The 27,997-nt window shown below is 39.8% G+C and overlaps 1 protein-coding gene across 4 annotated transcripts; it reads left to right on the forward strand.

Moving 5' to 3' along the window:
- The first annotated feature begins 400 nt into the window (after positions 1-400).
- Positions 401-27,959, forward strand: cep170ba (centrosomal protein 170Ba). 4 transcript variants are annotated; one of them, XM_061895415.1, is made up of 19 exons: positions 401-644; positions 1,196-1,336; positions 6,094-6,183; positions 6,794-6,872; positions 7,363-7,421; positions 7,589-7,745; positions 12,821-12,949; positions 14,944-15,432; positions 15,523-16,415; positions 16,590-16,748; positions 19,322-19,454; positions 19,586-21,139; positions 23,216-23,462; positions 23,564-23,696; positions 25,167-25,301; positions 25,387-25,475; positions 26,344-26,437; positions 26,507-26,558; positions 26,621-27,959. In XM_061895415.1, the coding sequence occupies exons 2-19, from the start codon at positions 1,232-1,234 to the stop codon at positions 26,842-26,844; spliced, it is 4,821 nt and encodes a 1,606-aa protein (XP_061751399.1). In that variant the 5' UTR covers positions 401-644; positions 1,196-1,231; the 3' UTR covers positions 26,845-27,959. The 4 variants fall into 4 exon arrangements, with proteins under 4 accessions (XP_061751399.1, XP_061751401.1, XP_061751400.1 ...); XM_061895417.1 differs by having other exon boundaries at positions 23,321-23,462; XM_061895416.1 differs by having other exon boundaries at positions 16,590-16,709.
- The last annotated feature ends 38 nt before the right edge of the window (positions 27,960-27,997 follow it).

Below are 27,997 nucleotides of genomic sequence, written 5' to 3' on the forward strand. Positions count from 1 at the left end.
AAGTTTGTATAACCTGTGCTTCCGTCAAAATGAATAAACAAAGGTCAGATAAAGATCGTCTATTAAATAGGAATGATCAACCTGTAGTAAAAAATATATATTTTAGATCCAACTAAACAGGACTGTGTACGCTGGTTTGTGGTACAACGTAATTTATATAAAAAAAAAAAATAATATACAAATATATAACAATAATAAATAACATAACACATCCTTGGGGTTTCTTACATTAGAGTTTAGATTGTGTAATTGCAATCGTATTACAAAAAAATAACTATACGTCAACCTTTTTTTTTTTTTTCTAAATAAAATAAATAAATATAACACGTGAGCATGCGGCCGTCAAACTAGTCAAACGACCGCGTTCTTTTTAGATGTACAAATTCAGCAACAGAGTGAGACCTCTTACCTTCGCGAGCATCGTGGCGCATTGGACCCAAGCTACGTCACCGTGTGGGGAGGCGAGGCGTCGGAGTTTCGCCCGGTTGTCATTCCCCGAGGAAAAGAAAAAGAAGGTGTGAGTGAAATCTACCTGGCCTCGGACACCTGGTGCTCGTCACATACATGTCGGTTGTCGAGTGTCATTCCCCCAAAGACTGTCAACGCTGGCTTCACTTAGAAGTAGGACGGAGAAGGCTTTACAGGTACGTTCATGTTCGGGGGATATACGGAAACGCTGGTTCGGTCCCGACCAAACTTCATGACCGTACAAGTCTACTAGTGAAACAGTCAACTAAAATAAGGCAGCACGTTGATCTGTTTAGAATCTGGCAAGTGTTCGAGTCGCAAATGTCACAGGAAGAAAAAAAAAACGCCAGCACTGGAAGTTTACTTTTTAGCTGAAGTTCGACGAAAGCCTCACACTACTAAAACATTTCTGCAATGCCTAGTAATTAAAGGCTCTCGCGCTCTAGAATTGTAGTGTCATTTTAATTAATTTTCCGAATGTGTTGTGGTCGCTATACTGTACACCTGCTTACCACCTACCTGCCATATTTGTCGCCATTGCACAGAATATGTTCACTATACATGCTCTTTAGTAGTAACTGACAGACCGGAAGTGTTTGGATAAACAGGTCTAACCTAGGTGAGACGAGCACTTCCGCTCAGTATCCTCAACATGTTGCCAGATGTTTCCCCCAGGTGTTCACCTCAATGAATGTGGTTCTTCTCTTATTTGTTGTTTACGTCCTAGGATGCCAAGAAGATCCTGACTCGCAGCAGCACCAGGATGAGCGTGACGTCATGGTTTCTGGTCAGCAGCTCAGGCATGCGCCACCGGTTGCCACGGGAGATGATCTTTGTGGGTCGGGATGATTGCGAACTCATGCTACAGGTGTGTGCGACTTTGTGTGTTTTACTTAGTACATGTTGGCCGAGCTTGTCTCGGGAAAAGAGGTGAACTGTGCTTGGTGTAATCCCTTCAAAATGGTTACATGTTTGATAGAGCAGCCTTTAACCTGTCAGATGCGAGGCACTAAAACAGTGCTATTGAACTGGCAGCCCGAGGGCCAAATCCGGCCCGGGAATGACACCCTACCAGCCTCCGAGTTCAGTTCAAAACTTTGGAGACAAACATGTTTGCAGTAAATTCCTAAAAGCACTGGAGTGCTCCAGTTGTAAAGATGAACTTGGATGGCTGTCAAGACATTCGCAGATCTGTGCGTTGACATTTTACCTTTCCTAGCAAACCCAGAACACTGGGGTCCAAATTTGAGATGTATACTGAATGTTCTTCAGGGCACCCAATTCAAGGTGACCTATTATGCAAAACTAACCTTTCTTACCTGATAATACTCTCCTTTGTGTATTTGAGATCCCCATGAGTATCGAAAGTTTAACATCAAACCATGCAGGCATTGCGGAGATATCTAAAAAACAATCTTACTCTTCATACTTCAGCCTAACGAATCGTTGGGAATTTGTTCTGACTCGTGACGTTTTCTGACCTGTGACGTCAGCGGGTAGAAATTTACCCAAAGACTTATGCGTGAGTCTGCCATTGTATTATGACTCAGTAAGCTCCTTCATTTTTCTACCCCCCTGTTGTGGGGCAGATTGGCTCGTACATGCACGTGCATCGTCCGCTGTTGCCATTTCTAATACAACATAGCGTATAATTCTAACTTATATCTGCCGGTAGACTCCATAAAGAAGTGCTAAAAACTGATTCATTGATGACAGGGGGAAGATCCAGTCAAAGTGGAGGCACGTTAATAAGACCGGCCACAAAAGGACGTATCCTGAAGAGACGGTTAAAAAGTGGCTTGAAGATGGTCTGTAAAACATAATAATTTCGACCAAAGAACCACCGTTACATGTTATGTAGACATCAAGGAAGTGTTTTAAATTCAGAAAAAAATTATTATATATCCCGTTTAAGTTGTCTCTTTATTTGCAGTGAGAATTTTTTTCCCCGTAATGTCATTTCCTTTAACTAAGGTGTTCCTGTAGCTTGTGCACTTTAAGTACAGCCAGTAGTCATTTGTTCAACTTATTTAGTTGAATTAGTAGTGTTCTTCAATGTTCCATTTTAAGTCCTCTTTGTAATGATTTTCATTCAACTGGTGGCCTGCGAGTTTATTTAAAAAACTTCTGAGGGACTTGTACTTTTGCTGCAGATTCTTAAACTCTCTATGACAGAGAGATGATCTTTGACTAGCTTTTTTGCAGAAGGTCCTTAAAAACAAAGACCAATTTCAAAACGTCGACTAGTTTGTTGTAATATACAAAATAAGACAAATAGTGAAGGGAGAAGTCACGCCTTTCGGTCCTTAGCTTTCTGGAAATCTCACCCCATAAACAATTTAGTTGAATATCTTTGCAGTAGTATATACAGAATGCTCTGAAACTGTTGACCAAGCTCATAGTTGATTAAAACGTTGCTGTGGTTCACATACATGCCAAACTGCTTTCAGGAATAAATATCTCAATTTGCTAAATGCTTCCTTACTCAGCGTGTAAACCTCCAAACTACTTTTACAATTTATAAAGTATTTTCTTTGAGTATTTTTAAACATTCTCTGTATTCTTCTCCATATTCTTTGTGTATTATAGAGACTATCCTGTCGTGTCAAATAACACTGGCCCCTCCAACTTGCATGTTTGGAATTACCGAGACAACTGTTGTCCAAAGAGTTTCCAAGTCTCTAGACTAGCAATTAGACCACATATCTGCCTTTTTTGTTTTTGCTTTTGTCTCTAGTTGGCTGTTGTTCCGCAACCATCAGGTCTGACATTGAGGAATGTGTTAGTGTTGCAGCTCAGTTAACCTAATCAAAAACGTAAACTGTTTAATTAACCCTCAGCCTCAGGCAAGCATGCCATTCACCAGAAAGTTGACGGAGCAGATAGGACAAGAGACAATGCGCATCAGAGCGGCTTTTTCCCTCCAGATAAAAGGCCTATTGAAGGGTGTCGACAATTTTGCCTGGTAGTCTGTTGTCATGATTATTGTGATGTGGGGGCCCTGAGTGGTCAATGAAAAGAGAACAGAAACAGTGAATGGTTGCTTGTACAGTAATCAAAACAAGCATATTTACCCTTTGAGAAAAAATAACTGTATTAAAATTAGGGCTGTCAAAAATAATGAGTTACTTAAAGTGATTAATCACAAAAAAAAAATTCACATTATTCATGTTCATGCACTCATTAATCACACAATTTATTTTGACCATACATTCTTCTTTACCATAACTGAGGAAAGTTATCAGAAAAGCTGCATGGGTTGCTAAATGGTCAGTGATCAGGTCAATGCATAATAAAGATCGTCCGATTATCGGGGCTGACATATTAGTATCAGCCTCTTATTTTCGGTATACAATATACTGTATACACACAATACCAGTATTTAGTATATAAATATTTTATTTGGTGTATATAAAACAAAAATAGTGAAGTATATGGAAATAATCACTACTCAATCACCAGCGCGTTTGCCCTGCATGTGAAGAGTTGCTTTTTTTTCACTGCCCTGCTCTAGCTGCCATACACCCACCCCCTTCGTCTTCCTCCTGAAATGTTGGTCGCTGGTTCACAGTCCGTCTAACTTTCAAAACTTTTGCCGTGAAATCCAGTTTTTGTCCTTCTTTGCCGGTATCTGACCGGTTCTGTTTTGTTTGTTTTTGCTACTGCGGCGAGTCTCTCGACAACCCTCAATTCGCAGCACTTGCAGCGTGGTTTAATTGAAGGAGCGCACAGTCTCATGTTTCATGATTCAACCAAACAATGCGACAGAAATGAATGGGCATGAAGACGACATATCTCTGCCTAAGGACGGGACTTTAGATAAAACAATAAAAAAATGTTCCTGTATGAAATGCTGACAAAAAATTGCATTTGTGTCCGAATTTTGGGGTCTTTTTTAAATTCATTGGAATTTTGCAAGCAAATAATAACCTGAGAATAGCTATGAAGGATTAATCCTATATTAAAAGTACTGTATAAATAATCTGATTTAAAATTTCTATACGATAACCAAAAAAAACTACAGTACACTGTTTTCTTTGTTATATATTTTCCAACATTATATTAAGAAACAGTCTTGTTACTAGCTGAAATTCTGTGCTCAATATAGGCTGACAATTAAGTTTATGTATTTTATTAAAATTGTGCACGACAAAAGTTTTTTTTTTTTGTTGGTGCAGCAATGTAGGTCAACATAACGGTTTAGCAAATTGTTCCTAGTCACACCCTGGGGCGTCAAAATGGAGGGAAAAATGGGGATGTTATACTGTAGCTCCAAGCACATGAAGGGCCCCTGGACTTTGGTTGGTTTGAAGATTTTTTTTCTGTTATTTAAAAATGCAAATGCTTATAAACAATGTCATAAATGTTAAGGTAAAAATAGAGCTGTGAAAGTTTAATACTAAGGTTGTTTTAATCAAAGAATTTCCAAAACTACCTATGCCCCCCCCCCCCCCGATCAAAATAAAAAATGCAAAGCGATTCGTTCCATCTGGATCGCAGGAAACCTAGCTTGGAACACTTCCCTCAACCCAGCCATCATAATATCCTCAGAGCTCAACTTTAGGCATTCTCACAAAGCACCAACATTTTGGAACAATCATGAACTGAAAGGTAAAAATACACCAAATGTATTTGTGGTAGGTAGGGATGTAACAGTATGGAAATTTCATATCATGGTTATCATGACGAAATTAACACAGTTGTAATTGTTATCATGGTATTTTTGAATGTGCTCCAAAAGTACTTAAACACACTGAAATCTTTTGACCAACATTTTTTTGATAACTTAAATAAATGGACACACGCCGAAAACCCACTATTTTGCATGTTTTGTTTCTTATGCTTCACTGATAGTTTTTTTAGTTCTATTATTTTATCTTTTTTAATGGCTAAGCTTGTAATGTTTTAAATATTGGTTTGTACTGTAGTAGTTTAAGATTTATTTAAAGCAAGAGTGTCTTACAAATACAATCTATTATTGTTATCTCTGGCAGGCGATGTGGTGTCCTACTCTGTTAAGTGGCCCTTGAATGCATGGAAAAAACACCTGTTTCACATATACTGTAGTATAGAACGATCACTCCTGTCTAAGAGAGGATGTAGGTTGAAAGTGTGTATAGGTATATATAAGTGTGTGTACAGTATATGTCTTTATGTATGTAAAGTTTGTATGTGTATATATATATATGTATCTAGATATGTATATATCTAGATATGTTCCAATATTTCAATTAAGGTTTTTACATGTTTTTTAAAAAGCTCTGTAGTGCATTTAAACATACCAAGTGTGTGTGTCTTTAGGGTTCCCTTTATGAGTCTTGAGTGTCGGGGCCCAGAATTTGATGCTACGACACTGGCCTGCAGCCACTTGTTGCTGGGTAGAATTTAGTGTCCAGTATGCCGTTTCTTTAGCAAGTTATTCCTGACAGTGGTGCGACATCATACAGCAAAGAAAGGACAGTGACCATTTGCAGCAACACAAACTCTTTACTGATACTACTTCTGAAGGACATTTGATAGGTAGATTTGTACAAAACTGTCACAAAAATTACAGAATAAATGTTGGAAAAAATAAAGAGACATGTATTTTTTGTTAATGCAAAATCCACCGTTTTTATTTTATAGTCTCGAAGTGTCGACAAACAGCATGCTGTGATTAACTACGACACAAACACAGATGAGCACATGGTGAAGGACCTGGGCAGCTTAAACGGGGTGAGTGATTCCAACGTGATCGAGACCACACTTACTGTTCCACAAACTGTTCCTTGCGCATGCAACGAGAGCTGTTTGTAAGAGTAGACTGACCTTTGCTCTCAAATTTTTAGCACTGGTTTCCTCTGTGTCGCTTTTCTGCTGGTTCATTATCCCCAGTGAACTCTACAATTTGCGTGGTCAGGGAAGCTGCTTGTTGTTCTCCCACAGTGTGTGGCTGCAGCAGACAAATTAATCAGAGCAGATCAGTGTGGGGACTCAATAAAGCTGCTCTTTAATTCTCTCTCCAGACCATCTTTGTCCCGAAATTTAAACAGAAATCTCACTGACTATTTTTTGCAGAAAGTAACGCAATTGTAGACAGTTCCAGTATCGCTTCCTCTCAGACTGCTTTCAGTTTTATGCATGTCTCTGCCAATGGTTGCCTTACCTAAGGACATAATCTCATCAGAGTTTTAAAAACCACAAGATTAGCTTTCAATGGGAAAAGGGCCAATTGCAAAGCACCTTCCAGTATCTACATGCATGCAACATCGAGCAAGAAGTTCTCTCACATCCACTCTGTTTAAATACAAGCTTGATGTTTGTATTTCTGATTTTTTTTTCTCAGACATTTGTGAATGACCTCAGAATTCCGGACCAGACCTACATCACCCTCAAGCTTTCCGATGTAATTCGCTTTGGTTATGATATCCTTTCTTCCTTTTAATTTAATTTGTAATATTACTGATGAAGTGTATCACTCACATTGGTTACTATAGTATGTAAGGAAACGGACAGATTCAGGTCACAACAATGTGCAGTGTATTTAGTTATGGTGACAAACATTTCTAACAGTCACTGTACTGCAAAAGAGTTTTCAGTCATGTTATCTAAACTAGATTCTTCCTTCCTCAGGCTTTCAGCTGGAGATTTTCAGTCCACATTTGACAATAATCTAAAACCCCTGACAGGAAAACCAGAGGATTAACATGCCTTTGCAGCCAGCTCCCAACAAAGGGAAAACACTAAATATTATTGATGCAAACAGCAGCCTAATTGTGCCTCATTTCAGACACACAGTATTTGGTTTAAATAATGTTTCCTCAGGTAGCAGGGTTGTACATTAGCAACTCTGTTAATGCGCAGGCAGATAGTTGATATCGTCTGGTATGTTGTTCTACTTTAACTGCTGTACACATGCTCATGTATATATCCTGGAGAAGATTCAACACAAAGTCCCAGAGGAAGCTCTCAAAGTAAGTAGCCTTTTCAGGCAAGCAGTAATGAAATCTTTGTCATTTTTATTCTTTTTTTAATAAAAGATGCATCTAACCAGATTGTTTTTAAATCTAGCTGGATGTGTGTGCATGTATCTGCAAGGCATTCCTCACTTCCTGTTTTCCTACTCTCATACCTTTTGCAGCATGAAAAGTACACTAGCCAGTTGCAGCTTGGCCTAAAAGCCTTGGAGGCCAGTGTGAAGGACAAGCAGCAGGTCCATAGCACAGATAAAAGAAAAGAGGCCTTTTCTAATGCTAAGCTACCTCTGAAGAGCGAGCGCCGAGCCCTCTCACTCACAGGTACAAATGGCCCCTCACACAGTGACTGTAATACATACCTATCATTACACTTAAATTATTGAGTGCTTTTATTATTTTGTTGTTTTTGTTTATTAATTACATTTTTTGAAATAATAAAAACTTTTTTTATAAAGGTAAAATGCGAGATATGCGATACTTCTTAATAATAAGTTAAAGGGTGAAATATTTGAGGTTGGGTATTTACAGCCTTGAAATAGGTACATTAAAATAATTGATTTTCATACAGTGCACATAAAATATTGTTTTTACAGTACTTACCAAGCTAGAATGAGATGGAGAGTATAGGCAGGACTTGGATGAATTTATTGAGTTCACACAAGTGTTTTATACAGTTCATCCGGAAAGTATTACCAGCATTTCACTTTTTCCAAATTTTCTTATGTTTGAGCCATATTCCAAAATGGAATAAAATCATTTTGGTCCTCAAAATTTTACAGACATTGCTCCATAATGACAATGTGAAAACATCTTTTGGATTTTTTGCAAATGTATTAAAAATAAAAAAATAAAATCACATGTACATAAGTATTCACAGGACTTTGCACTTGTAATGTAGAGCAAATATATGAAGGTGTTTGCAGAGCAATACTGTTACATCGTGGCATTTTGTAAGTGTTCATGGAATTCAAAAGGTTGTTAAATTTTTTTTTAGGCACTTTTTTAATTGGTTGTACAATGTTTAGTGTGTTTGGCTTTGTATGTATTACTGCACTTAACTGTTCAAGATTTATGTTATATGCGGTTTTATCTAAAAATAGATATAAATGAGCATGAGTGAGGTGTTCTGCTGAAGCCTTCTGTTTTCTAATCAGGTTAGGTTACATCAAAATCCTTGAATATGTTGTCAAATTGGATATCAATGTTTATTCTCAATTTACAGACTACACCTCATATTTACTTTGACTGGTAATGTTTGTGGAAAGCCAGTCAAAGCTATGCATGGATCAAGCATTCAAAATAGTCCAGCAGGAATTGTGAAGTTTGTCCGAACAAAGCATGTATTGACTAGTGTGAGTCTGCCCTTATTCTTGTGTAGATATGTGCTTGGTTGTGTGAAGCCTATGAGATATTGTGTTTTAAGTTGGCAACACGTTAGCTTTTTTTGGAATTTTGTCTATTGTTCACAATCATTATGAGAGACAAGAAGACAAAATGTATTTTTTTGCTTTCTAACATGTACAAATATAGGTAGTTAGCAATGCAGCTAATGGTAGCAATCAATTATACCTCCAAATCACTTTAAAAATGCATTTAAAAACCGTCATTCACGTCCCGTAACCCATATAATAACCACGCTGTAGCAACATTGGTTATTGTAAGAGCGAACACTGAGGAAGTGTTTTTCTACCGTAGTAACACATCGGTGTGCTTCGGTATTAGCTGTAAAAGCTAACTACGGAAAGAGATAAGCTAGCTTCTACGACAACACAGAATGCATTTGAGTTTGTAATGCACATCAATGCGATAGGACACCAATCTGTATTGACTGAAAACATGAACAATCATATTACAGAATCTGTGAAGTATTAGCCCACATTTCATGTTCTGTTTGTACACAGCTAGCCAGACATTGGAACAGAGACCTGTAATTGTAATAAAACGTATGGCATACTGCGTGTACCATGATCAATATAAAGTGTGACCCACTCGATGGACAGTTGTGTCTTTGGTCCAACTGGCCAGGGACATTTTTTTTCTGGTGTATTTGGGGTAAGCACTCCATTCATGTCAAAATAGCTTGTTTTCAAATTCCACATTTGCAGCTTCGATTCATTTTCACCGCACTCTATTGGCTTCGGTCTGCTCCAACCTTTCACCCTCTTCTTGGTGCTCACTTTTAGAAGCAGTAGTTCATCCTTCGTTCATTCAGGTTAACAAAGATAAGGTCGCGAATTGTCATTTTCAAAAAAAGAATAAAAGTGCAGTTCCCTTTTAGTGTTTGTTGCGGACATGCCAAGTGGTGAAAGGTTAAGGACCAGCTCTGGCGCAGTGGAAGAGTGGCCGTGCGCAACCCGAGGGTCCCTGGTTCAAATCCCACCTAGTACCAACCTCGTCACGTCCGTTGTGTCCTGAGCAAGACACTTCACCCTTGCTCCTGATGGGTGCTGGTTGGCGCCTTGCATGGCAGCTCCCTCCATCAGTGTGTGAATGGGTAAATGTGGAAGTAGTGTCAAAGCGCTTTGAGTACCTTGAAGGTAGAAAAGCGCTATACAAGTACAACCCATTTATTTATTTATTTATCTTTTTTAGCCAAGCCTGTTAGCAGAAAGCCTTTTTAAAGCGAACGCCCATGACAGTTCTTAAAACGGTGTGTTTGTCGTGGTGCCAGCTTGTCACATGTGCCTGTCTAACTGGAGTTGATCTCAGGGCATCTAAGCTGCTGTGAGCAGCACGAATCTCAGCAAATCCTATTTTACAGTATCGACAACAGTTAAATAATTGTTAGAGAATTAAGTGTGTGTACCCTTCCAGCTGATTGCATCATAATAACCCCTGTGAGGTCAGAGTAAGGGTAAGACTTAAAATGGAGCGTTTCTGAACATCTTTGCCAAGGCCAGGTTCTAGCAGAAGCAAGACATGGGGTGTGATTGCCATGTCAAGTGATCTTCTTCAACAACAGTTCTACTACACTCGCCGTACTTGTTTTCTCTATTCTTATTGGAGCTCAGAATTGTATTTTCTCTGCACTAAGAATACAAACTGTAGGACTATGCTGGAGTGGCCTACATTTTGTACTGGTTTTTTACAAGTTAGTCACTTGTCCAAATCTGGCGACTCTGCCCCATACTTGAAAGAGAGCTATGAATATCCTTTCTGTGTTCTCTTGTGTGTTTTCCAATCCAGCTGCACAGGATGTGGAGATTGTCCAAGACATGTGGCTGTCTGCACTTGTAGAGGGTGTGACTCATTAAGGCATTAAAAGAACAGTTACTGTACCTTGACAACAAAAACTATTTTTGCCTACAGTAGAGCAAATATACCAATCAGTAGTTGTGATATTTTTACAATGGTACTACAATATTTGGCTTAAGTCCATTAAAGTTATAGTTAACATCCTGATGTGCACTGGAAGAAATTCACATTCTTATACTTTGAGAAAATAGATCTTACTTCATCTTTGCATATGGTTGTAAAATCTATGTTGACTTTAGATAAATCCTAGCAGGAGTGAGAATAGGTAGTTGTGACAAACTTTAAGTGCAAGTAAGCAGTCATCCTTATAGATCACTTATCAATAAATCTTTTTAGATAAAAGATTCTCCTCGAGAGGTTATCCATTATTCTTCTCCCTTGAAGATTAGGATTAGTTACATTGTTTTTTGTATTAAGATTATCTGTACAGACTACACAGCAGGGGTGTCAAACTCATTTTAGCTCAGAGGTGGCATGGTGGAAAATCTATTCCCACGACGGCCGGACTGGAAAAATCATGGCATAATATCTTAAAAATATAACCACGACAACTTCAGATTGTTTCTTTGTTTTACTTAGGTATAAAATACAAAAAGCACTTTCTGAAAATGTACATATTGAAAATAATTGTCTTGAGAAAACACATGAAGAACGCACTGAACTTAGACTTCATCTCAGTGTATCTACCAAGCGATTAAACTGTAAGTCACAGCCTCTGATTGAACAAAATACAGAATAAATAATAGGTCTTTTAGGTATCAAATACCTCATTTGTCATTTCCACATATTAATCATGTGCTAACTCAACAAACCATACAAACTGATGTAGAAACTATTCAGTTGAGTTACTCCCTTCCTTGTAGGCACCACTGTGTATTGATAGAAATATAGAAGCTGTATATTTGAATATGAATATATATATGAATTTAATGAATTTAAGAGATTGACAGTATTGCGGTAAATCCCACACTACTCAGTGGTCCAGTGGTTAGAGTGTCGCGCCCTGAGATCGATAGGTTGTGAGTTCAAACCCTGGCCGAGTCATACGAAAGACTATGAAATGGGGCCCATTAACTCCCTGCTTGGCACTCAGCATCAAGGGTTGAATTGGGGGTTAAATCACCAAATATTATTCCCCGGCGCGGCACCACTGCTGCTCACTGCTCTCCTCACCTCCCAGGGGGTGAACAAGGGGATGAGTCAAATGCAGAGGATACATTTCACCACACCTAGTGTGTGTGAGACAATCATTGTTATTTTAACTTAATTTAAGTTAACTTTAACTAGTTTAGTTTTTTTAAGTTTCCACAGAAGACAATAGTTTTTGTAGAACTATGTTGAGGTGCAGTGTCTCATGCATCATTTTAAGTGGTGTTACCAATTGTTTATTTTATTATTGAAACTTCGTATATTTAAGCTTTCTAAAGTGCAACAATATCAGGTGTCACATCTTGAGTGGCAGACAATTTGAGGATGTTATCCAGGTGGCTGTGCGTGAGCCTAGAGCGTTGCTTGTTGAGAAAACGTGCTCACAAAGATGTGTGGTTCCCCATGCACTTCCGTGAATAAATAGGAGGATGATCATTTTTATTTGATCACTCTGCACTCTGTCTGCTTTTTTCTTTTTTGATAAAGACATATTGTGGAAATGAGGATGCTAAATCACAATGTGTTTGAATCAGTAGACGTAAAATGGCAGGTTTTATGTTGTGTCGAGGGGGAGGAGCCACAGCCCGCTCGGCCCCGTATAAACCATTTACTTGCTGAACAAAATTGCTATTGGGACATCCAGTTGACATATTGAAGACTGCAGTTTCTTTAATTTCAAAAAGTAATCTTATTTTACATTTAGCAATCCTATCCTGCGGGCCGGGTGAAACCCGTTAACAGGCCAGGTGGCATGAGTAACATCCCTGCTTTACAGCATGCATCATAGCGTCTGTGACCCCCCCCCTTTTTTGCTGTTCTCATGTAATAGTACTGTGTGGGCATTGTGTGTATTACACACCTTTTTAAATTAACTATCATTTATTTTGAATTTTATGTTTCTTCATTGCCCTATGAAGCTAATACAGTGTGCGTGTGCGTGTGTGTGTGTGTGCCTGTGTGTTTGTGTGTGTGTGTGTGTGTTCGTCATCTAGGTCCTACAGATGCACCAATATCCAAGCCAACTCCTCTTTATGGCCGGCCGTCCTGGTGGGGGGAGGATGAAGACCCGGCCACTAAAATCCACAACCGAACTGGAAAGTCCACTGAACATCAGTCGCCAGGTCTGAGAACATGTCCTACAGTTTTACATATGTGTGTGAAAGCCATTTTATTCAAAGTAAATTGGGTGTACAGTGTTTTTCCACATCTGTGACTTACAACCTAATTAGAAATGACAGGCTTTTCTGTGGCATCACATTCGGAAACCCTTTGTGGGTCATAGAGCGATGGGTGGTGTTAAGCCTAAGGCAGTTATTTCTGTGGCTGAAAATTGTGGAATGTGAGCCAGATTTTACTATGCCAGGCCAATGGGCAGTGCCTGTCTGCCTCGTGATGGATTATGACCTGCTAAGCTGTTAGAGGGGGGAGGAAGCATTATTGTTAGCCTCATGTTACCCAGTAGTAGTGGATTATGGGAGTGTGTGTCCTGCAACTGTTGACTACCAAATAGTAGAAATAATGTAATTTGGGTATACTTTGTTTATGTCTGAGGACCATATATTTAAAAAGTGTACTGTATATTAGGGGTGTGGAAAAAATCGATTCGAATTTGAATTGCGATTCTCACGTTGTGCTTTTCAGAATCGATTCTCATTTTTTTAAAATAGATTTATTTATTTTTTTATTAATCCAACAAAACGATACACAGCAATACCATAACAATGCAATCCAATTCCAAAACCAAACCTGACCCAGCAACACTCAGAACTGCAATAAACAGAGCAATTGAGAGGAGACACAAACACGACACAGAACAAACCAAAAGTAGTGAAACAAAAATGAATATTATCAACAACAGTATCAATATTAGTTATAATTTCAGTATAGCAGTGATTAAAAATCCCTCATTGACATCATCATTAGACATTTATAAAAAATTAAAGAAAAAGAACAATAGTGTCACAGTGGCTTACACTTGCATCGCATCTCATAAGCTTGACAACACATTGTGTCCAATATTTTCACAAAGATAAGTCATATATTTGGTTCGTTTAATAGTTAAAACAAATTTACATTATTGCAATTAGCAGAGGTGGGACCAAGTCATTGTTTTGCAAGTCACAAGTAAGTCTCAAGTCTTTGACCTCGAGTCTCGAGTCAAGTCCCAAGTCAAGACAGGCAAGTCCCGAGTCAAGTCCCAAGTCAAGACAGGCAAGTCTCAAGTCAAGTCCCAAGTCCTGCATTTTGAGTTTTGAGTCATTTAAAGTCCTTCTGTTATTGTCGTCACTATGCATCTCCACAGTGTTGAACCCTAACCAGTTATATTCATTGATATTAGGAATGTTACAATATTAAAATCTCACGGTATGATACTGTCATGGTATAAAGGCCACTGTACGATAATATTGTGGAATTGTCAACAACAACAAAAAGGACTTTTGTAAAAATGCCACAGTGGGTAAAAAAGGTTGCAGGAATGTTTAGGATAAACACACTGACTGTTAATGCCAAACATTTTTAATCATATTTATTACCATAAACACATTTTTAAATGCAAATAATTGTGTAGAAACATCCACTGTTTCGAGCAAATGTCTGACAATTTAACTTTTAACAATTTAAATAGCTCAAAAATTGATGTTTAGCTTCGCCGACTACAAATATCTATTCCGGGTGTTAGTTTATCAAGTACCTTTTCATATTTCTTTCGGTGTGCAGAGTCCACGTTCCCACTGGACGCTTTCCCTCCGAGGCCGTGCGCCGTGACCCACTGTATGTCATCTTGGAAACCCTCTAGGCGAAGGTAGCGCTTTGTAACGCAGACCTCCGCCAAAGAGATTTTGTAGTTCTGTTGCTAACAGACAAAGTTATGGATGGACCGTGATAAAATGTTTAGGAAAATCACACTTCTCCTGCAGTCTATGTCCTTTTCTCCCCTTTACAGGATTATGGGAGATGTTTTTATTTTTTTAGACCAGAAAAAACTACCCTTATTAAGATTTTGTTTCATACCGTCAGACGTCACGTCATTTTTGTGATGATTTTGAAACCGCAATACCGCGGTTTTCTACAATACTGTTTAATCTCTAATTGATATTTTATCTTTCCAAAACAGAAAAAGGTAAAAATGTGTCCAGACATGAGCTCAGTGGTTCTCTGTCTGAAAATCAAGGCAAGTCCATATTTTCCTACCGCCGAGAGCCCAGCTACTTTGAGATACCCACAAAAGAGCTCCAGCAACGTCCTCATAAGAAAGTAGAGTTGGAAGTTCAGGAAGTTCCGACAAAGGACACTCAAGATCTCTCTCAACACTTCCCATTTACCCCTACACCACCTGTGGTCCAAAGCCATGCCTCCTTCACTATCGAATTTGATGAATGCACCCCAGGCAAAATGAAGATCAAAGACCATGTGACCAAGTTTTCATTCCGTCAGCAGCGTAAGCCACCTCCCACAGAGGCTGTGACCACGCCCACTGAGGTTTTATCGGCAGAAAGTAAGGTGGCTGACTGGCTCGTTCAAAGTACTGCTAACATGAAGAGGACAAAATCACAGGGTGAAAGCTTCTTAAGCAGTGACCAGCTACTTGTAAAGAATAGCGAGGGTGAGTACCAATACCTGTAAGTTTAAGATTAAAAAATACCATACATGTATTTTCTAAAAAATGCTTAATGTGATGTTGTGTCACCATCAGTAAACCATGGAAATGGTTCTGACAGCGGTTCAGAGGATCCTGCATTCAATAAAAAGGGTTGTCTCCAATCAAGCCAGAGAACCTCCCCCCCACAGCGCTTCACAGACTCAGAACTGCTGTTGTCTTACTCTCCTCCAGACTCTCAGTCTGGTACTAGCAAGACGGATCCTCACCAAGCCTTTGTCATAGAATTCATCAATGAAAATTTTGATGAAAACCCCAGACTGAAGCGTTCCCAGACTGCACCACCCGAGCCTCTAAATTTCAGGGTCCAGCTTGATAAGGCCAAGAAAAGCCCAAGCCCTAATGGTGAGGGTCAAGTCCAGCCTCCAGCCTCTAACACGCCCCCAACACAGCGGTACACCATACCCCTCAAAGATCCTGCTTCCACAGGCTCTCAGAGAGCTGGCTCTCTACGAAGGGAAAAGACAGAGGAACGAATTAGCATCAGCTCCTCATCACAGTCATCGTCCACAATTTCTGTAAGGCCTTTTAGTAGTGTGGGCCGCAGATCCAAACTTGCAAAGGAATTTACTGCTGAATGGCTCAAACAGACAAAACATATGTCTTCTTCCAGTGGTGAGAAAAAGGCAGCTAGTCCTCCAACAAAACCTGAACCTGAGACATTGGTAGTCTCACACGCTGATGAGACCCTCACAAGCCCTCCTACTGTGAATTCTTCCCATTTGCCAAATACATCCTCTCCCATCCACCATCCCGTTCCTCTCAAGGCACCTAAAATGCCTTTGGTTTCTCCAAGTGTAGAGGTCAAGGTCCAGCATGGCCACCTTAAAAATGAAGAGGACGAAACTTTAAGTGATGCTGGAACCTACACTATAGAAGCGGATCTCCAAGATAAAGAGCTTGAAGAGGCACGGAACAAGATTGACCAGGCAAGTTTTTTTTTTAACACATACACACGATTGCTGTCACTTTCCATTGGGGAACCCATATGACTGGTCACCAATCAAGCAGTCTGATCGCTGTCTGGATATGAGTTCCCTCTCAAGAGGAGAAACCATGGCTATTGGCAACACCAGTTACCCACTTGCAATGCTTTGTTCCAGGTTTTTGGCGTTGTTGAGAACCCTGAGAGAACCAACCAGATTGAAGCACAAACATCAACAACATTTAGGCCTGTTAATAATGAGGGCAGGGAGCAGCATAGAGAGAGTAGCAGTGGGGAGGTGAGGCCAGCTCCACATCATGGAGCAAGTGGGGTGAAGGTAAACCTTCCTGCTCACAGCTGGATCAACCAAATCAATAGTCACCAAATAATTTAATACCAGATTAGGGATGTAACGATATGAACATTTCAAATAACGGTTATAATTATCGCGGTATTGTTTAAATGTGCTGTAAAGGTATTTATACAAACACTGAAATATTTTTGATGAAGTTATTTAAAAAATTAAACGAAAAGACACACTGTCAGAAAGCCCACTATTTTGCGTGTGGTATGTTTCTTCTGCTCTTCTGATAATATTTACTCTGTTTTAAATATTGATTTGTACTATAGCACTTCAAATAAAATTTATTTAAATTTAAAAGTCTGCAACAAAATGTGTTTTTAATATTTCTTGCAGGCGTTGTGGCATCCTACTTTTAATCAATCAATCAATCAATCAATCAAGGTTTGTTTTTATAGCACCTTATAACATCACAATAGTGCCCAATGTGCTTTACAGGACAAACAAGTTAAAAACAAGTACAAACAGGGTACAAATAAATTAAAACATGCATATAAAAACAGTTAGCTTCTGTAGCCGAGGATCGGACTGCCAAGTGCCCTGCCTTCGGCTGCCGCCAAGTTCACCTTGCACCTTCCTGGTAAGGTCTATTCAGGTGTACAGGAGAGGAGGCTACGCCGGATAGTCAAACCTCGGATTCAGGAGGAACAGTGTGGTTTTTGTCCTGGCCGTGGAACTGTGGACCAGCTCTATACTCTCGACAGGGTCCTTGAGGGTGCATGGGAGTTTGCCCAACCAGTCTACATGTGCTTTGTGGTCTTGGAGAAGGCATTCGACCGCTCCCTGTACGATCAGTGTCAGAGCTTGGTCCGCATTGCCTCCAGTAAGTCGGACCCGTTTCCAGTGAGGGTTGGACTCCGCCAATGCTGTCCTTTGTCACCAATTCTGTTCATAACTTTTATGGACAGAAATTCTAGGCGCAGTCAAGGCGTTGAGGGGATCCGGTTTGATGGCAGCAGAATTAGGTCTCTGCGTTTTGCAGATGATGTGGTTCTGATGGCTTCATTTGGCCAGGATCTTCCGCTCTCACTGGATCGGTTCGCAGCCGAGTGTGAAGCGACGTCAAGGACAAGATCACGGGTACAAGCGGCCGAAATGAGTTTCCTCCACAGGGGGGCGGGGCTGTCCCTTAGAGATAGGGTGAGAAGCTCTGCCATCCGGGGGGAGCTCAAAGTAAAGCCGCTGCTCCTCCACATCGAGAGGAGCCAGATGAGGTAGTTCGGGCATCTGGTCAGGATGCCACCCGACCGCCTCCCTAGGGAGGTGTTTCGGGCACATCCGACCGGTAGGAGGCCACGGGGAAGACCCAGGACACGTTGGGAAGACTATGTCTCCCGGCTGGCCTGGGAACGCCTCGGGATTCCCCGGGAAGAGCTGGACGAAGTGGCTGGGGAGAGGAGCGTCTGGGCTTCCCTGCATAGGCTGCTGCCCCCGCGACCCGACCTCGAAAAAGCAGAAAAAGATGGATGGATAATTGTACTGCGTTCAGCAGTCCTTAAACGCACCGTAGAAACAGTTCCTTCTCGCATTCCTCTGAGTATGGGATGATCACTCCGCTAAAAGCACAGCATTCGGGTTCATTGTGCACAATTGAACATCTTAGTTGCTCAGGCAGCAATGTGTTTATTTAAGTTTAGATTGGGGTATGTTGTCTCATAATTGGGAAAGACATTGTCTCTTGTTTTCATGTAGGCATTTAAGCCAGCAGGCAGGTGCCAGTTAGTCCAGGAGTGAAGTTATTAATCAAATTTTTTTTTAAATCTTTTAAATTATTCAATTTAAAGCGTTAATACTAACCGTTGGGAGTTTTACTGGTTGTCATTAATACCGTTTATCGTTACATCCCTACACCAGATAATTAGAATATCGTGATGTGTCAGTGAGCCACATATTTTTTAAATTTACAAATCTGCATGGATTGCTGTCTTGATTTGTCTTCTTGGTGTTTCTTCTGTCTTTTGATCAATCGCTGCTGTGTTTCCTAAATTCTTTCTTTTCACACGCTCAGGGACTTTTATAGTTTGTTTAAATCATGGTGTAAAAAAAAAATCAGGAATCTTATGTCTATGTAAACCCTCACAAGACAACTTAGGTACACTTGTATGATCTATTGATTGTTTGTCGTTACAGGAACTGTGCCTTTTAATAAATATAATTTTAAATTTTGACTTATAATATCAGATAAATTTTAATATTTCACAGTGTTTATTTGTGTGGATGTTTGTAGTTGCAGAGCTACACATATCAGTATGATACAATAAAAAAAGCAACCACAATAATATACACATTGGTTAACACTTCTCTGAAAATGCCAAAAAAACATGCCCTTGTAAAATCCCATTTCTGGAAATAGATCTTATATTGAATCGCATTAGATTGTATCCGTGTACCAAATTTGGTGGCTGATGAGTATAGATGCTTATGAAATAACTCAGATTCTCTTCTGCTTCTCATATGTGTTTGCTACCCTATACAAAACAAGCAGCCATGATTAATCCAAATATGGCATATACTTAGTAGACACAAAATAAATGATTTACCTCACACAGGTCCAGCCAGCAGTGTTGCAGGGAGCTCCAAAATGGATGTCTTGCTGGGCCAGTTTAGCGGACAGCTTTGTGGAATCTGGCCCTTCGTCTGGCCTGTTTAATATTTCGTCCCAGATAAATATGCCAGGAGGAGGTAAGCAAATTGACGCAAGATCATTCTATTTGAAATTATGTGGGACTACATACACTGATAAATAGGAATTATATTTTTAATTGTGAAACGTGTTTAAAATGCTAATATCTAACTATTGTTGCACTATATAGCACGGGGCACAATCATCCACAAGACTACACTCAGCCAAAATTATGACAGCCTCGACTCTGAATGCCCACAATCCCTTCTTGGGGAGAAGACTGACGTTCCAGCTCCCAGAATTCATATTCACTATGACCCACATGCAACATTTGAGGTGGAGGAAAGTAGCTTGGTGGCTGCAAACTCTCCGGATGGCATTCATAGGTTGTCTGTGCAAGATGATGTGGAGCCTGATAGCCTTAGTGATGCCAGTAAGTCTGATGATGGCTCCATTGTAGAGCAGAGGAGAAGGCCACTAACGGAGACGGGGGAAAAAAAAAATAAAGATGAAGAGTCAAAATCATTCTACATAGGATCAGAAGAAGATACACCACAATACCCTAAAAACAAGGAAGGGAAAAGACGTTCCCCTAAAACCTTCTCAACAGCTACTTTAACCAAACACAGAGGTAGCCAAGAGTCTGATAAAGTCAAGCCAAGCATGTCTGCTCCTATCCTGGCCCAAGCCACACAGAACCCTGAGTCCAAGGACAGCTCACTATCTTCCCTAGTCAGACAAGAGAGCTTCACCAAGGAGCACCCTAGTACTGCTAGACTCCCCAACATCTCTTCTAAAAGCAACCTAGAGCACAATTCCTTCCAGTCAGCATACAGTCAGGACACCCATTCTTACCTCAAAGAAACTGAGAATGTCCTGGCTGTGCTAGAGGCCAAACTCCAAGCAGGCCAATCAGAAAACGCACCTTCTCCCATTCCAGATTCCCTCTCTGGGGAATCCGATGTGGATTCCTCCAGCACACTCAGCATGAAGAGCAGTAAGACCAGGTCACACTCTAAAATAACTCCACTGAGTAGTCTCCACAGGGAGACCTCCTCAACCAGCATATCTAGTCACTGCTCAAACCACCCGTCTTCTGTTTTGAACCAGCAACAAGGAAAGAATGAACCCCTTAGAAAACCAGTTGGACTTAGACGTAGTGTTGGCAAATGTGGCTCCATGGACCTAAATGACGACCCTCAAAATTTTAATGTTCGGTGCTCCGATCAGGAGTTAAACTCTATACAGACTAGTAGAAAATACACGGTGCCTCTTCAGAGGGAAGACGCTAAGAGTTCTAGAGTAACACAAGCTTTGACTCGTGTCAACAGTTTGTCAGCACCAAGACCTACTCGGGCGTCCATGCTCCGACGAGCGCGCCTTGGCGAAGCCTCCGACAATGAAAGCACTGAGACAGACAGGCTGTCTCAGGAGGCAGCTAATGTACCTACAAAGCAGCCACAGGAAACCAAAAAACTGTCTAGATGGGATATGCTGGCGATGCCTCGACGGCGGGCAAGCTCCTTCCATACACCCAGTGACACAGAGAGCTCCTCCGCCCCTCAGTGGATGGGAAGGAACTCTGCGTTCCCAAACCGCTACACAGAGTCTGGAAGCGGCTCCAGTTACAAGACCTCAGCTTTGGGGCCAAAACCTGGCGAAAGGCCTCAGAAACCCCCTCTCACCAAGACACCTATCACCCGTGTCCGCTCCAGCAGTGCCAAATATGCCAGCAGCACAGCAAGTAAGTTTACCAATGTTTTAATGTTATAATGATTTGTTATCCACATCTTCTATTTACACTGCTTTAAATTGTTTATGATAGCTTAAATAGAAGGTAGTTTGATGGTGCTATCTGCAGAGAAAACAGCTTTGCAGCTATTAAATATCAAGCAATAGCAAGTCAACTCTCATTTTCCAGCAGGAAGATGACTTGACAAATATGTTTAACTGTATGTTTGTAAGTAAAATACTGTAAGCCTGTAATTGTTTCCTAATGTGTACAACTCAATTTAAAATACATTTAATAACTGTGGGAGGGATATAATAGAATTTTCCAATGTTTAAAAGGCAATATTAGGGCTTTTTTTCATTTACTTTTGGAACGTACTCTGCAGCGATTTACTGTACCTTTAAAAATAAATGATTTGGTAATATTAGTTTGTATATAGAAATTGTTTTATATTATGAAAATAATACATATTGCAAAATCTGACTCCTGCAACGAACACGGACACAGTCTTCTCACAACCACAACGAAGGGAGGTTTACAGGTGGTCTTTTTTCCTTTGTTGTTTTTTAATTTTACAACATTTTGCAGTTGAGAGTGCACTCCCATAAATTAATATTTTACAAAAAGAAAAACTAGTTACGGGTAAGCAACACAGTAAAATGTAGTTGCTACACTGAGAAACTTCTTAACTTTAACCTCCATTATGTCAAGAATGAGGCAGACTCTTCTGGTGGCATCACTTAAAAGAAAAGGACAGGGAAAGTGGAGAAATCAATATTGGCTATATGCTCTTTCCAAGCCGCTCAAATGACGCTACCATCATTAGGGACAAATATGCTATTATTGAACATGTGGAATTATTTGCTTCTATAAACTGGACAGTGATTATTAGGCAGAGTAGTTGTCTCATTGTTGAGACTTCCTCCTCCCAGAGTCTCTCCCTCCTTTTTTCTATTTTGTATTAGTCGGTAGGGTTTGGCAGAGTCCTATGCTCTGAGTGCCTTTCTAGCGTTTCATTTAAGTATTTGAGTTAATATTTGCATTACTATATTTTACATGTATTTCATGTGTTTTGTGTCCAGGGTAAGTGACTTAGTTGATGATTTAGATATCAATTCTGACTTACATTAACAGTCGCCTGCACGGAACTCGTGAGTTACTGGAGGACCACCTGAATTTGATAATTTTTTCCCCAAAATGTTATCCTTCAGAATGTGTTGCTATTAGCCCAGAGACCAGAACTTGATTGGCCTGAAACTAAAATGCCTGGTACTAGACCCAGTGGTGAATTGGTTTGCTTCATTAAAAGTATTAACCTCTTTTTTTGCAAAAGACAATTCCTGCAAAGTTGGTGCATCAGAGCTGTAACCGTTGTTCTTTCACACAGAACCCACAAAGCAAGATATTTCTGTAATTTATTGTTTTCAGACAGTGTCTCAGCCTCTCAAAATCAGATTGTGACGTGACATATGAAAGTATTTGGAACGACAAATGCTTCCAACACAACAGGGTCGAGGTAATGAGTACACTGTGTGAAACTTCAGGCCCAGCATTTTGGAATAACCTTTCCACAAAAACAATATCCACCCTGTGTTACAGCTCTGATATTACCTCCAAAGCCGAAAAATTTAAACATCAACTTCAAAACCCCTCATTACATTGCCGTTTTAAAGGCAACGTAAGGAGGGCTGTTTACTTTGTCTCACTAATAATGTCATGTCCACTCAAGCAGCTTTTTTGCAGAGAAGGTCTATATGGGAATCAATCAAATCTACCCATTGCTAACAATATTAACACTTATATTAACATTTACTCTTGTGGGTATAGGGAAAGGTGCCTATCAGCTCATTATGTGTATTCCACTTTGGTGCTGTAAAACATTTGCTCCTTTCATCTCCTAAATTTTTTGTTAGATACCAACAAATCAAAACAATTCTATACAATTGAGCACCTCTACAGCACCTTTTTTCTCATTTGTGGACTCGTGTCAAACTCCTTGGCGGTGTACTATGACGCTATGTATTCTTTCCTCTCTCCATTTCCTCCTTTCTTTCTCCTCCTAAACTCAAACCAATACACGCTGCTAAGGCTCTCGGAGACGACAGAAGGGTTCTGGCTATGCATCCACCTCAGATGAGGAGTACGACTCCAGTCAAAGCACACCAAAACACAAACGCTCCCAACCTTCCTCAGCCTCCCACAGCCCACACCGTCAACCTCGAGCTCACCCAGTGGTCCTAGTGCGCCCGAAGCCCCGCGACAAAGATTCTGAAGAGGAGATCCAGGAGGCAGAGGCCTTCCAGGATTGGTCCACACACAGTGCTGAGATTGCACGGTACGAAATAACAGAGCAGTTATTCCTTTCTTATCACCACTCACATTGCCACATTTGTATGAGAAAAGATTTGCTTTAAGTTGACACTCCTTCTCTGTTAGTTTGAGTCAAGACCTGGCCAAAGATCTTGCTATCTTGGCTAGAGAGATTCATGATGTGGCAGGAGAAAGCGACCAGAAGAGCTCAAACGTGGAGAGTAGCATGCCTGTTTCTGCAATGACCGCTCACGAAAAGGTAAGCAAACACTGTTCTTGGGATTGTCACTGCTTAAAATACTCATTCAGTGTGTAGATGATGTCCGGCCAATTCTACATGTCATTAAAAAAAAGGTTAAAAAAATATATCCAAACATTTAAAGACAGGGATTTTCATGTTAATTTTTGCCATTTTGCTCGATTTTTCTTCCATTTTGGTTTTTCGTTTCTACAATATTCCACAGGCCCATTAAAAATGGCACAGTCCGCAAATGACACCCAGGCCGCACTATGGAAACTTGTAAGGCCTGATTTACTAAGATCCTGTCATCTACTAACTGCGTGTGCATTTGAAAAGTGGTGCAGACCGCCTTATTTGAATTAGGATTTTGTGTTCCCACAGAGACATTTGATTATTTTCTGCAGATTCATTATCTTGCTCCTACCTGGTGCGATGTGTTAAACCGGCGGCAAACATCTACAAACTGTAACACCTTTTCTAAATCGCAATAGACAACAGAAACATATGAATACTGACACCTAATTCTGTGCGCAAGACTATGGATCGAATCACCAGCACATTCGTGCATCTCTACAAAACCTAAAACGCAAGAAAAGGCATAATGAAAGACGTCTGTTTATGTAGGAGATATATAATAGTAATAAGTTTCTTAAATAAAAAAAGAAATATTTAAAAAAAACAAAAAACTACCAAACACCAAAACGCATCAATTAAATTCATTTTACTTAGCCCCATAAGTCATCCTGCAGCCATACAATTGTAAAAGGGAATTGCAAAATAGATTATATTTGTAATATTTTTTATTAATGACTGTCCAAAATGTTTCGAAATTTTACCATGGTAAGTTAATTGTTACAGCACCAAATGACGAAAAAGTGTCTCTAAGCTCTGTCTTCTTAGTACTATCGCTAGTCATGACTCCATCCAGTCAAAGGCTGTGGGCCGCATGCTTGTAAAATGTGTGCTGCACACTTGCACCACTCTACTTTTATGGTTGTGGTATTGCTGGTATGTCTGGATCTCTACTTATGCGCAAATACTTTGTGACCGCTTGTTTAATTGAGTAAAAGCTTGACCCAAAAAACACCTTGTGTCTTTCACTTTAATGCGTACTGCGTACAAATTCGGTACGCTTCAGTACTGAACCTAAGGCTCCATACTGTAAAATCTGAATACAAAAATATTTTTAACTTTCCACTCCTTGTAGCGAGACAAAGTTGCTAAGTTGACAACATTGGTCCCTCTTGCTACTTCTCCTATCCTCTGGCAGACCAGGCATGTTTTAGCTGTGTTAAAAAGCAGTGTTTTTCTTCATGTCACCACTTAACAGGCATCATTAAATGTAATTGTGGCAGTCCAAATGTATGTGTGGCTATCTGCCAAAAATAAATTAATGTATGGGGAACCACTGTCACTTATACATTCAGTGCATTTGGTCTTGACTTAATCTAGTACAGTTGTGATCTTTCAACACTAATTTTGTTGCAGCTGGTTCACCATATACCAGAGACCGGATTAAACTATGAAAGAGACCCTCCTTATTCTTCACCAGCAGCGGACCCTTATCTGAACTTGCGTGATCCTGAGCCAAACCCCATGGACCAACCGAACAACAGACAGGAGGTTTGACACAATGGACTGCCTCACAAAATGTTATGAAAAATATCTACCTGTGTATGTTAAATATGATATCTACCTTTTACTGCAGGTCACCGTAGATGACCCCATGCTCAATCCAGTGTCTCAGGTCATCATGGCCATCAGAGAGAACACGGAGCAACTTTCCGAGAAGATCAAGTAAGATGAAACGCACACAATATCAATAAACATATGATTTAAACTATGAACATGAATATCAGCTTTGTGAGTGAGCACACAAACAATCTTAACTTAAATTCTAAAAAACAAGAATAGACATTTTTATCAAAGGACTCTTTTTTTATTATCTGTACCATTTCTGTCCCATTGGGGAACTGTGGGTTAAATTGTATTCATAGTCATGCAACCGCCGCGTCCACCACCACACAGATGTGTTTTTTATGCAGAACACGGGGCCCAGTTTGGTTTGGATCACATTAGTTTGTTTTGCGTTAAAAACAGTGCACGGTATGTTTTTATTCAAATAAAAACATTAAATGTCATGCAAAAATATTTCGTTGGTACCTTATGCACGACTTCTGTTTTGTTGAGCAACCTTTATGGGTGATCCAACCATAATGTTTGGGATCACTTGCCAGTCTCATGCAAACAATTGATTCCATTTCATGATTACAAATAATTGGATGATTTTGAATGAATAATCAGATTCTTTTAAAAAAATTGCTATATTTTATTTTCAGCAACTGTCAGTTACCGGCGTCAATCTCCTGCTGTGACTGCATCTCAATCACGGGCTCAGAATGGTCAGAAAGATAGAACCCTTCAGTTTCTGGATGTGCTTTTAAAGCAAAAATTACAAAAAAAAATTATGAGGAAACTTAAAACTTAAAACCCCGTAACAAGTTTAGAAGAAAAAAAACACACAAACACAGACATAAAAGTGTTAGTCTACGACCACACATATTTAGTTTTAATTGATATGTGTGCACTTCTTTCCTGATTAATGCATAGTTTCAGGCACAAATACAGCAGATTGTCCACTAACTTCATTTTGTACTGTTTTCAGAGTAATGTTTCAGGACAAAATGGATATTTGGGAACAAATCGAGGCTGAAGTTACTTCGGATAGCGATGGTCTTGTCGTGAAGACATCCAACAAGGTTTGAGTTTAAACATTTTTTGTAGTTTCAGCATAAATATTTAAAAAATAATTATGAACTGCATTTCAGGACATCACTTCTATTTTGAAAGAACTCAAGAGAGTCCAAAGACAACTTGAGGGTAAGTCATTTTTTTATTGACAAAAACCTGAATACTTATTTTAATTGAATTTGTCTTTCTAGTCATTAATACAGTCATGGAGCCGAGTTGCCAGGTGGATAGTGGACGGTCCTCTATGTCTGAAGTCCCATTGTCCTTGGGGAATCGCTCTTCTAGACCTGCAGCCTCACGAGACTGGAGAACAGTCCACTCCATTTCGAAGCGAGGCGGCGGTCGGAGACCAGGCGAGAGCGTGCGGAGAGCCGCCGTGACGCCAGAAGACCTTAGAGAGGGACGCTTGGTTTGACATCATCAAACACAGGTGTCAGACTTTTTAATTTTGCAAGAAGTGAAAATAGAGTATAGGGGAAGTGGAAGTTGATACAGACTTGGAATCTCCCTCACAGCCAGTCAAACACACTACTAAACTTGCCAGTGAATCTGTCCTCAACGCTATTTATGTGGGTTGAGTGAATGCGTGCGTATGTGCATGCGACATCCACCCATTCATTTGCCAATGAATTGCCAACTGCTGATTTAGAGACAGATGAAGATTAATTTGTTGCGTTAAAAAAAGCATCCTGAGAGGGTTGAAATCAGGGATCCCAATAATTTTTTATCACAGAGTGTCTACTATTTATAAGGGCTCTTTTGTGGGAAACTCATTTAATGTATGTAATGTCGTGGGGGAGACATTTATTTGTCTCAATAAGTTTGTCATTTTTATCCATCTGAATTAAAGTGAGCTCACTAAATATTTGCACAAGTGATATAGAAGCATGCAGTATGCTTTATTTTGTAGGATAATATGAGGCTTCTACCACATCATCTTCTACTAAGACGTCCCCTTAATCACATGGTCACTTCCAGCAGGTCTCAATGTGGTGTCCTTTTATTTTATATTTTCGTAAGGACAACTTTTGAGTCTTTGATCGTTTATTACCAGTTACCTCTAAATTTCTTGGGGATTTTTTGCACTATACATTATCCCCTTGTCTCTACATGCTGCAATTAAGAAAAGCTTTTTTTTCCTGTGTGAAAGCAGGATGAAGGTGCTTTACCATGATGCACCAACTCTATGTTGGTTCTCTTCCCAGTCCAGGTTGTGCGTGATTGTAAGGTTGATGCAAGTGCCATGGGAGCTGTGTTAGGACGCTTCTTGCAGCCAAGTTTGAGTGGATGTATGATGTGTTGCTGCTAATCATCTTTGATGCTTGGGTTTAGTCCCAACAAGGACCTTACATACATACAAAGCTACACCATTATGTGTCAATTTGTGTTGTTTTTCTTTCTATAAGCTATTGAAATTTGTGCTTCTTTAATAAAGAATCACATGTACCAGTAGTTGTCTTATTGGTGTTGTAATATGTTTGTTTCAAATGATTATATGGGTATTTTTCAAATAAATGAAACTAGCAAATATGTTGTCTTGCGGTCATTTACTTTTGTTACCGTACTTA

This window comes from Nerophis ophidion, linkage group LG03 (assembly GCF_033978795.1).
Source record: "Nerophis ophidion isolate RoL-2023_Sa linkage group LG03, RoL_Noph_v1.0, whole genome shotgun sequence".
Classification (NCBI taxonomy): Eukaryota; Metazoa; Chordata; class Actinopteri; order Syngnathiformes; family Syngnathidae; genus Nerophis; species Nerophis ophidion.